The 10,428-nt window shown below is 40.0% G+C and overlaps 1 protein-coding gene across 2 annotated transcripts; it reads left to right on the forward strand.

Moving 5' to 3' along the window:
* Positions 1–1,943: 1,943 nt before the first annotated feature.
* On the forward strand, positions 1,944–9,532 carry LOC118827722 (E3 ubiquitin-protein ligase TRIM50-like). 2 transcript variants are annotated; one of them, XM_036599171.1, is made up of 7 exons: positions 1,944–2,267; positions 2,355–2,807; positions 3,289–3,384; positions 4,412–4,642; positions 5,712–5,734; positions 6,205–6,335; positions 7,297–9,532. In XM_036599171.1, exons 2-7 carry the CDS (start codon positions 2,400–2,402, stop codon positions 7,854–7,856), a joined length of 1,449 nt encoding a protein of 482 aa, XP_036455064.1. In that variant the 5' UTR covers positions 1,944–2,267; positions 2,355–2,399; the 3' UTR covers positions 7,857–9,532. The 2 variants fall into 2 exon arrangements, with proteins under 2 accessions (XP_036455064.1, XP_036455056.1); XM_036599163.1 differs by having other exon boundaries at positions 1,944–2,807.
* The last annotated feature ends 896 nt before the right edge of the window (positions 9,533–10,428 follow it).

Raw genomic sequence — 10,428 nt, forward strand, 5'->3', positions numbered from 1 at the left:
TTCTGTTCTGATGTTACTCTGAAAAAGTGGTTGTGTTGACTAAAGTATCCAATGCATTTCAGTTATTAAAGTGAATACGAAAGGATATCTTTGAAAAGTATACACTGTGGGTGACTGGGGTATGTCTTCACTCACTGAAGTGAGGCCAAAATGTGGCATTTACAAGCATCCTTCAGAACTGGGTGTGGAAAAAATAGCAGAAGCCACACTGAACACTGTGCACACTAGAAACACTCAGAGGAAAGGTGTGTCTAGACAGTAACTTCTCATCTTGTCATGAGAACGTCAGTGCAGGACGTGACCAGGCTGTGTCAGCAAGAAAAGTCTGATAACATCTACAGAGATTACAGATTACAAACCCCTAATTACAGAGACAAATGCACATTTGATAGTTCAGTGGTGCAAAACCCTTTAGGCACTGCCTCTACAGAGATGTGGAGAAAGGGCAGAGTAGTTTTCCCATATTCCTACTGAATGGACGAGAGCATGTGTGGCGTACGCCAAGAGAACCATACAGGCTTGAGCATACAAATGCTTGAGCTTGACCCCTGCATTGGGGTAATCTGATGGCTCTGTTATGCTCTTGGGGGATATTGCTGTTATAGCTTGGCCCAACACGTTATAAAGACACTATTTTTTTTTTCCTTTAGTTTGTAATCAGTTTGTATTTTCTAACGTTCCCTGATAGAGTTTATTAGGCTGGCTAATTGTTGCACTGAGTAAAGGTGGTTAAAAAAAGTACTTAATCTTGCATGTCAGTAGCTACAAACGATACAATAAACATTTTACAATATGGGCCCTTCAAGAGCTCGTATTTAATATCTGAAGTGAACGCAAATATAATAATCAAATGCATTGCAAATTGCCTGTTGATTTATCTCTCAAAGTGATGAAAGACAGGCTCTGTATTTACTTATAGTAAAAACCTTGAAAGGCTTTATGGTCTGCAGGCGACCCACTGCTGCAGCATGGATGGGAAAATAAATGCGGAGCCTCTTTTGTGCGCTCAGCCTTATTTACAATACAGTGTTTGTTTGCTTAAACAAACAAACAGTAATTTTACCGTGTTTGTGTTTATGCAACAGGGTTATCACCACAAACTTGTTTTTGTCACTGATTGTACTACTTAAAACAATGATTTTTTTAGGACTTTGGACTGGTCCTAGGATGCATAGATTATAGCTGTAAAAATGATAAGTCCAAAACTAGGCTTAATCTGTCTTCAGGAAAACTTGAATTACTATGATACTAGAACAATTTTACATGTAACACATCCATACAAAGATTTTCTTTTAAAATAACTAAAATAGAAGTCAACCTGACTTACAAAGAAGAAGTTAAAAATTTAAAAGTACTGTTTGGAGTCAGTTTAGTCTGAGTTAGTTTACTACACACCAAAACAAAATAGTTCTTAGGAATCTGATGTGGACTTTTTCTTTGGACCTTTCTCAAGAACAAATTTAACAAAAAACAATTAAAAGATATTGGCGAGTAAGTCCCAAAATTCTAGAGCTTTTATCGGTGTCATAAGTTGTGATCTATGATCTTCCATTTTTTGTAAGATCACAGTTTCGATTACTGCAGTGAGGATACAACCTGGAAAACGACTTGAACAGTAAACTTACTCAACCACAACAACCACCATCCTACACTGGGTACATGTAATGTTTATGTGCACCTTTGGATTTCTGCTAACAGAAGCAGAGCTTGAGTTGTGTTTTATCATTTGCAGTGTTTGTTTGAAATTCCTTTCAGTTCTTGATTTGCTTTCAGCTATTAATCTCACCTTGTGCTGATAACAGATACATTAGTGCAGTGAGTCTAGAGCTGATACAACCCCCAGACAATCAGGCGCTACAAATGGAAGTGGCCTGACCAGGTGGTTAAAAAGTGCTGCTGATAAAGTCTGTCACCTGAAGGTGACCCATGGTAAAAATACTGCTTCTCCTTTGTGGCTAGATTATACTGTGAAATGAGGCAGTGGGGTTTGATTTGAATTCCATAAGGCTGGTCATGGATCAGAGCAGTTGTAGTTGAAGACAAGGTGAGAGCAACTCTTATCTCTGAGCTGCGAGAGACTTTTGGCTGATAACCTAATTTAGCAGAGGGTCCAGCCACTGTAGCCACCTCAAGGAACACAAACAACTGGAGGAGTCCAGCCTGACTGGACATAATTCTCTTTTTCCAAGCTAGAGAAAAACATTTTGGCCTTGACCGCTGTCATCTGACCATGCTGAACTGCTTTGCTTCTCCATTTTTATAAGGAGGTATGTTTTTATTAGAGCTAGCCCAACCTGTCTTTCTTAGACTGATCTGGCTGTTTTAGCTCTTTCTAATTTCTGCTTACATTACAGCAGAAAGTCAAACCTATTAGGCGATCACTGCTTGTTTTGGGTCAGATGGACAGACGCAGCAGTCTGGAGTCACTGGAGGAGCAACTGCGTTGCCCTGTGTGTCTGGAGGTTTTCTCTGAGCCTCTCATGCTGCAGTGTGGTCACTCATATTGCCGTGGCTGTGTCCGCTCTATCGGCATGGACCCTCTGGGCCAGCTCCAGTGTCCAGTGTGCCGCTGTGCAGTGGATGGGGACAGTCCTCCCCCCAACGTGGCGCTGGCACGCATTGTGGATGCCCTACGGGAGATCAGTGACCCAGGCCAGGGCCCTCCTGAGACCTGCAGCCAGCACCATAACCCCCTGAGCCTGTACTGCGAGGAGGACCAGGCGCTCATCTGCGGTCTGTGCGGCAGCATTGGAGGACACCGCTCCCACAAAGTCACCCCAATCAGCAGCGTCTACAGCCGCATGAAGGTACACAACCTGCTGCTTTTGTGAGAAAAGTGATTAGGTGTTTTTTTGTTTGTTTTTTTAATCTTAGAAAAGGCTAGGAGACTAGAAGTCTTCTTTAACGTTATTTTCGGAGCTCCCTTTGGGACCCATATAAAATATGTTCCGATTCTACAGTGCTTGCCCTTTATTTGGGAACAGTAAATCTATACACAGTAATTAGGAAGAATTTGCAGTGTCTCTGTAGGCCTGTACTCTCATACGCACGCCTTTAATGGGAGCTGAAACAGAATATTAAACAGTGTTCAGTAGAAAGAAGACAGGATTTTGTTGCCTTGTCACAGGCACAGCCATAATAGAATTTTCTGGGGTTAAATTCAATTTCCTTTCATTATGTGTTCACACTGCATCCATAAAACATTACTGAATGCAATTATGGATTGCAAAACACAAAGTGAGATGCAGCACATTGTAGTCCAGCACTGTGCATTTTATATTTTCACAGGAGGACATTTCAGGTCTGATGACCGAGTTTCAGACTCAGAAGAGGAAGCTGGAAGAGCAGACTTGTAAAATGGCGTACAACAAGTCTCGCATTACTGTGAGTTAACTTCATTACTGCAAACAAAGATATGCAGAGAAAATGTGGTCAGCTCCATTCATTCAACCTTTTAAAGATGTGGTCAAGTAGCTGAATCTTACTGAAAAATCTAACTTCTAATTAAAGTAAATGTCTAACAAAAACCCTTATCAGTTAATATCTGTTAGACGTCACCTCCTTGCCAGCAACCCATTTGAAAGGCATGCTAGAAGAGCGCCTTGTGTTTAATCAAATAACAAACGTAAGCAGCTGGACTTTGCTAGACGCTACTGGAACGTCTACTGAAACTGGGTTCTCTGGTTAGAAGAGACAAAAATAGAGCTTTTTGCTTACAAACACTCATAAAAAAGGCTAGTTATACAGAAAAGAAGCTCTTCCCCACTGTTAAGTATGATGCAGGATCAGTGACGTTTTGTGGCTGATTTTCCTCCAAACTCCCTGGGAACTGTGATAAGATATTTGGCATCATGGACTCCATGAAGTACCAGAAGATTTTAAATGAAATTCTGGCTGTATCTGCCAAAAAGCTAAAACTGGGTTGTGGTTGGATCCTCCAGCATGATAATGATCCAAAACATTCGTCCAAATCCACATAAAACGGCTCAGTAACTACAGGATCAAGCTTTTGACATGGCAATCCAGTTTCCTCGACTTAAACTCCACTGAAAATGTGTGGAGTGAGCTGAAGAGGAGAAAGAGAGGATCTAGAGAAATTCCGTGTTGATGAGTGGTCGCAGGGTCCTTACTCTGTATTCTCATTGCTCTTGCTCTGCAGTCTCATTAAGTATCGTTGGTGAAGACTCATTGCTGTTATTTTGGAAAAAGGAGGTTGCATTAGGTACTAAATGCAGGGAGCCAACAATTGTGACACACATGCTCTTATTAAATAGATTTTTTTTCTCATATTTTCAATGTGAGATTGTGCTAACCTCAAATAAATGACCATTTTACCAAGGGTGCCAATTATTATGGAACTGTATTGTACTGGACTGTAAGCTGATGGTGATATGTGTGTGTGTGTGCACAGAATGAGTCAGACGTGTTGAAGTGGGTGGTACGGAAGGAGTTTGGTGAGTTGCGGCGCTGTCTGGAACTGGAGGAGGCCCGCTTCATGCAGAAGGTGGAGAGCACCGCCTCCACTCTCATCTCCTCCATCCAGGCCCAGGCTGACCACATGAGCCAATTACTGGCCAAGTTCCAGGAAGCCGAAGGCACACTAGAAGCCCTGAGCAACGAAGGCCATCTGGACTTTATCACTGTGAGTGAAGGGAGGGGCGGGGAGTATGTGAGACAGAGGAGCTATATGTGATAGAAAAAAACATTTGGTTTTTTATGGTGTGGTGATCTGGACTGTGGAGCTGTGTTCATAAACCATTGCACCAAACGGAGTTGTATAAATGGGTCAGAATAGCCAGCCAGTATCCGCATGGCCAAAGAAAAATTTGGTTCTGTGCTAGCATTTCTCCTAAAAGATTCTTTATGAATATCTCAGGTAGTTAAAAATGAAACTGACACTGAATAGTAATCCCTTATACCCTTACAGAGAGCCATTACAGCATGAATAAACACCACAACAGCTCCTCCTTCAAACATATCATAGAACAGTATATGATAACATATACAGTACGGTGCCAAAATCAGAGACTGCCCTTCATTTATTGGGTTTCCTGCCAAAACAGCATCACAAAAAGACAAACATATGTTTAACAGAAGATTACATACAGGCCTCACCAACTAAATATCATAGAAAACTTTTAAATATTTTTCTGCTTCTCATGATCCAAATAATCCCAAACACATTCAATACGATTGAGGTCTGGACTCTAGGGTGGTCAGTGCAGTGTTCTGGGAACACCAACAGCTACTTTGTTTGATTTGGACAGTTTTTTTTTTCACATTTTCTCCTCTCTCAAAGATGAAAGCTTCAAGTATTGTTTATCTGATGGTGTGTCGGGTCTTACACGATTGTTAAAAGTCACATTTCTTTGATATTGTTTAATAATTGTGTGAACTCCACTTTTGGAACGTCCTTTTTTTTACTATATGTCTTTTGACTTTTGCCATCCTTGTGCAAGTGGATTATCTTATGTCTAATTTCCTCTCAAATATCTCCTGAAAATGAATAATATGTACTTAATAGACATTTTGACTGAATATATAAAATAAATAGGGTGGCCTCTGACATTTGCTGAGTACTGTATAACATAAATAAAGACATTTGAAGTAGTATTTTTAGGCTTTAATTGCTGCAGATGTGTCCTCATACCTCTCCCTGTAATTTCACATTAAAGTGACTTCTAAAAGTACTTGTTTGATTATTTTCACAGAAATATGGATCCATTGCTCCAAGGTATGGATCACTGAAAACTTTGCACTTGCAGCTGGATTTGAACGACAGTGCCTATACTAATGCTGTAACAAGACCTTGCTTAAGTGTGGCTTTTTTTTTAATTTGCTTTGTTTTTGCTTTTTTCTTTGTGGTGACAGTTTTAATATCAGTGAGTAAAAAATGGCCTTATTTTGCTGCTATTCTTTAAACAGCTTTGGCTTGTATCATCTGAATCATCTGCAACAGCATTCCATGGTGTTAGTAGTATTTGAAAGTCATCTATAACTCTTAATTATTCTAGTGACAGTTGTTATACAATCTAGCCATCACATACTGCTCCAGCAGAATGAAAGCAACCAGATTCTGCTCTAATACTTTCCAAATGACACCACGGAACATGTGACAGCTGGCTTCGACATTCCTCTGATGATTAGGGATTGTATGGTGGGGTTGCTCAGCATGGGAAGCTCAAGCTTTCTGTGACATTGCAGGTTTAGAGAGAGCCAGCAGAGGGAACAGAGGAAGGAGAGGACCTACAGCTCTATCAGCTTCAACCCAGGCTTCAATCACAGTGACATCAAAATCGCTGTATGGAAGCGATTACACAGGAGAGTTCTACCAGGTAAAGAGAGTTCAGTCACTGACAGAAATCATAGCACGTAGTACAGAACTGACCCGGTCCATGTCCGTGCTTTACAGATTCATGTAGTTTGTAGACTTTGTTAAGAAAAAAAAAAGAAGATTGGTTAAAATCAACTTGAACAAATTTACAAATGCAGTGCATAGCGAAACTATTAAACACTCAAAAGTTATAGACATTTTCTATATGCTGCTTATGGATGTTTTTTTCCACTGAGTTTTATTATGAACTCATATGCTTTAACACTAAATCTTTTCTTTCTTATTTTTTGGTTATACTAAATATTGATGTTTGGGGTTTGAATGGGAATTCGCACATTTAAATTTTTCCTTTTTGTTAAAATCTCAGCAAACATGTAGTGTTCACAAGTAAAAACACTCATTACGCTGCAAAAAATAATATCTTAACAAGTGAAAACTTCTTAAATGTATTCAATAAATCTAATATTTCTGATTATGAGACTCCTGTAAGAATATTATTAGATTATTCCACCTGTTTCTTGTACATTTTTACTTGTTTTAAGTGATTTTATCTAGTGAAAGGGTCTTATTCCATTGGCAGATTAGTTTATTTGTTTTGAGAAATAATGAAGAAAATTTTGCTTATTTTAAGAAATAATGCTTAAAACAAGTAAAATGATCTGCCAATGGAACTTTCACTACTTAAAAACAAGTAAAATATGTCTAGAAATAAGCTAAACAGTCTCACAATATTCTTTTGACAGTCTCATAATGAGAAATAGTAGATATATTGACTATGTTTAAGATGTTTACCCTTCCTAAAGTATACTTTTTTGCAATGTATAAAACTGTAGGTAATTATTGTTTGTAATTCAGGGAAATGCTGAAAAATTTGAAGTTAAAAGAACTTTGAATGCTTTTGCAAGTCACTACAGTCTGTATGCTTGTGCGGATACATAGACTCACTCTGCCCATTTCTGCAGCCCCTGAGTGTCTGAAGTTCGACCCTCTCACAGCTCATCCCATGCTGCAACTCAACGAGGACCTCACAAGTGTGGAGTGTGGTGTCATCGTCAACCGACTGCCCAATAATCCAGAGAGGTTCAGCTACAGCTACTGTGTGCTGGCCAGCCGCGGCTTCTCTTCAGGCAAGCATTACTGGGAGGTCCGGGTGGGGGAAAAGCCAAAGTGGCGGCTCGGCCTAATCAAAGGTACCACATCCCGCAAGAGCAAGCTGCCCAAGAGCCCCGAGGGTGGAGTGTGGCTGATTGGGTTGAAGGAGGGCAGGCTGTACGAGGCTTTCGCTAGCCCACGGGTCTGTCTGCCTCTCACAACCCAGCCCCGGCGCCTGGGCATCTTCCTGGACTATGAGAGAGGAGAGGTGACGTTCTACAATGCGGACAGTCCGGACGAGCTGGGTTTTATCTATTCCTATCAGGCTGAGCTGCAGGGCAAAGTGTACCCACTGTTTGACGTATGCTGGCATGAGCGCAGTGCCAACAAGCTGCCAATCTCCCTGCCCCAGCCACTTCCTGACGTGTGACCTAACTCCAGTCAGCTTGTAAAATCTCCAGCAACCTTCAAAAATAGATGCTTCAAGATGCTTTTCTTCCGTCAATCGTTTTTACAGCTGTCTTATATGTGCCTTATATGTGACTTGCATTATTTGCTATTGTGATTGTCTTGTCTTTATTGTATAATTCTAGATGAGTTCTACTTTGCAAGACTCTTGCTGTGCCTTGTAGCCTTTTGTCTTGCACTGGAGGATCCTCTTTAACTATCTTCATTCTTCCTGAAATGGAAACATAGTCGTCTGCCACATGAATAATTTTAATGTAAATGCCTAAGCAGAGATGGGGAAAGAAGGAGAGCAGTGATGAACATGCAAACCCTTCATGAGCTTTCTTTCAGCCCTCTTCCACTCTACCAGATTCAGACTGGCCTTCACCCAGTTTGGCTCAAGAACTGTTTTATAGCTTCTTTTTTTGATTTACACTTCCAGTGTATGTAAATTTAATTATCATCAGTTTATCAGTGTAGCACATCAAAACACGCTGACTGGTCAGACTAAATACTTGGTCAAATGAATCTCAGGGCTGGGTATATTTTGATACTGTTACCAATATTGATACCTTGACTCTGATACTGATTCCTGAATGATACTTTTTTCAGTCACTTTCATAAATTACTAACCAAATCCGGGAGTGGCTTAAACCAGAAATGAGTGTGAGATGCTACAATTGGGTATATCTACTGAACTCAATGGATTGCCAACTAACTAAGAAGTGCTGAGGTAAATGACGTGTATATGCAAGGTAGACAGCTGATCAACAATCTAGATTTCAAAACAAGCATGTTTACTGGCTCACAGATGCTGATAAGACTGAATATTTAGGCACTGAAATTTAGTGTTGAAGCACATGGAAATTTTTGATACTAGGTAGTATTGAAGAAGTTCAATCAGTACCATAAAAGTTCAAAATTTCAGTAGCCAGCCCTGAGTCCAAATGAGAATTACAGAGCAATAAAGTGTCAAGCACAAAGTGGATAAATGTGTGTTGCATTCTAAAAACCACAGTTTTGAAGCCTGTTGACACCAGTATTTTGTATATTTACAGCACAAGCAGGTCTCCTTAAGATTAGTTGACAGCTTGACACAAGCTCGAGGCAAGTGTGTGATGATTTAAGCGTCAAGCTTGCACAATGCTAATTGCTGGGCTGTACACTTCCGCTACTTGTTATCTACATTAGCCTTTTGTCTCCGTTGCAAAACTAAAAAAAACACACTTTGGTCATCAAACATATAATTGCTGATTCACTAAATTTGAGTTGAGGGGGAAATTGTATAAATCTGATTTAACAACAGAATTGTGACTCTGTCAGTGCATTTGGCATGAAACCAAAAGAGTTTGCTGGAGCTATTTTATCTACATTTTAAGCTGTAATTGATTGATTTATACAGTGGTTGTTTGTTGATATAATAAACAAAAGAAATCAAACATTCATGTAACAGCCACTGATGAAGCGGATGGGATGAGCCATACATGGACGTATCCTCAGTGCTAAATATTTATAAACAACAGCACCTCAAAAATGTTCTGTTGATACAGATAAAAGAAGGTCGCAGAGTATGCTGGTTAATTTAGACTGAAGTCTAGCTAAGACATTTGAATTATTGTTGTAATTTGTTATTATGTGATTTTGTCTCCTTTCATTGCATTAAAGTAAGGCTGAAAATCATTGTGGGATCATTTGTGGTAAACTGACCTGGGGAAAACACCATTTGTCCTCCAGCCAGAGATTGCAGACAGCCAGTGTAGTTTATTGCAATCTCTACATCAGGCAAGGACGCTTCTGTGAATGGTAGGAAGGTAATGCAGGAGATGACCGTTGACTTGATTGATGACTTCCAGGTTGTCTAACATCACACATGGATATACATTTGTAATTTTATTCCAGTAACTGAAAGATGGTTGAAGTTCTTGGAAAATGTGAAAGTGTGAATTGGGAGTGATGTAATTTAATAAGACACAGGGTGAACTACCTCTTGGCCACAAGGTGGCAGTGGCGTTATTTATGCACCTGTGTAAAGGGAACCAGCCATCACTGTGTACCTAAACAGAAATTAGTGTTGTCTGCAGATTAGACAGTAACCAACTGATAAGACCAGAATTCAGCTGGTTTCTAAAAGGCAAGGTAAACAAGTAAACAAGTTGTCCTATGTGTCCCTTGAGACAATTCACAGAGGAACAAGACTTGTATTTGATTTGCACTGTTAATTTATAGCTCTCTGTCAGCCTTGAGTGCTTTGCTCCTTTTTCAATAATAGATCTCTCAATGCCAGGAGGCTGAATTATTGACTGCATGGCAGTTTATGTGCTTTGGGTTTTTGGTCCCAGGCCAGCACGAAGACTTTTGCTTCACCTCCATTTTATTTATAGCACCAGAAAACACAGTGGTTGAGTAAAACAAACATCCCTCAGCCAGGCTCAGGCTCAGAATGATTTGCCTACTTATGACGCGTGTCCTGCCCCCAGCTGAAATGTAAGGGAAATGCGTCTCATATCCATATACATGATGTCCAAAAGTTTGTAGACATCTCCTTAACATTTTTT

This window comes from Colossoma macropomum, unplaced genomic scaffold (genome assembly GCF_904425465.1).
Source record: "Colossoma macropomum unplaced genomic scaffold, Colossoma_macropomum, whole genome shotgun sequence".
In the NCBI taxonomy this organism is placed as follows: Eukaryota; Metazoa; Chordata; class Actinopteri; order Characiformes; family Serrasalmidae; genus Colossoma; species Colossoma macropomum.

Bases quoted from the DNA above. Each gene is read 5' to 3' on its own strand.
- LOC118827722 (XM_036599163.1), top strand. From the start codon at position 2,400: ATGGACAGACGCAGCAGTCTGGAGTCACTGGAGGAGCAACTGCGTTGC. The intron at 2,808-3,288 runs GTACACAACCTG...ATATTTTCACAG, and splicing joins GCGTCTACAGCCGCATGAAG to GAGGACATTTCAGGTCTGAT. The intron at 4,643-5,711 runs GTGAGTGAAGGG...TTATTTTCACAG, and splicing joins GCCATCTGGACTTTATCACT to AAATATGGATCCATTGCTCC.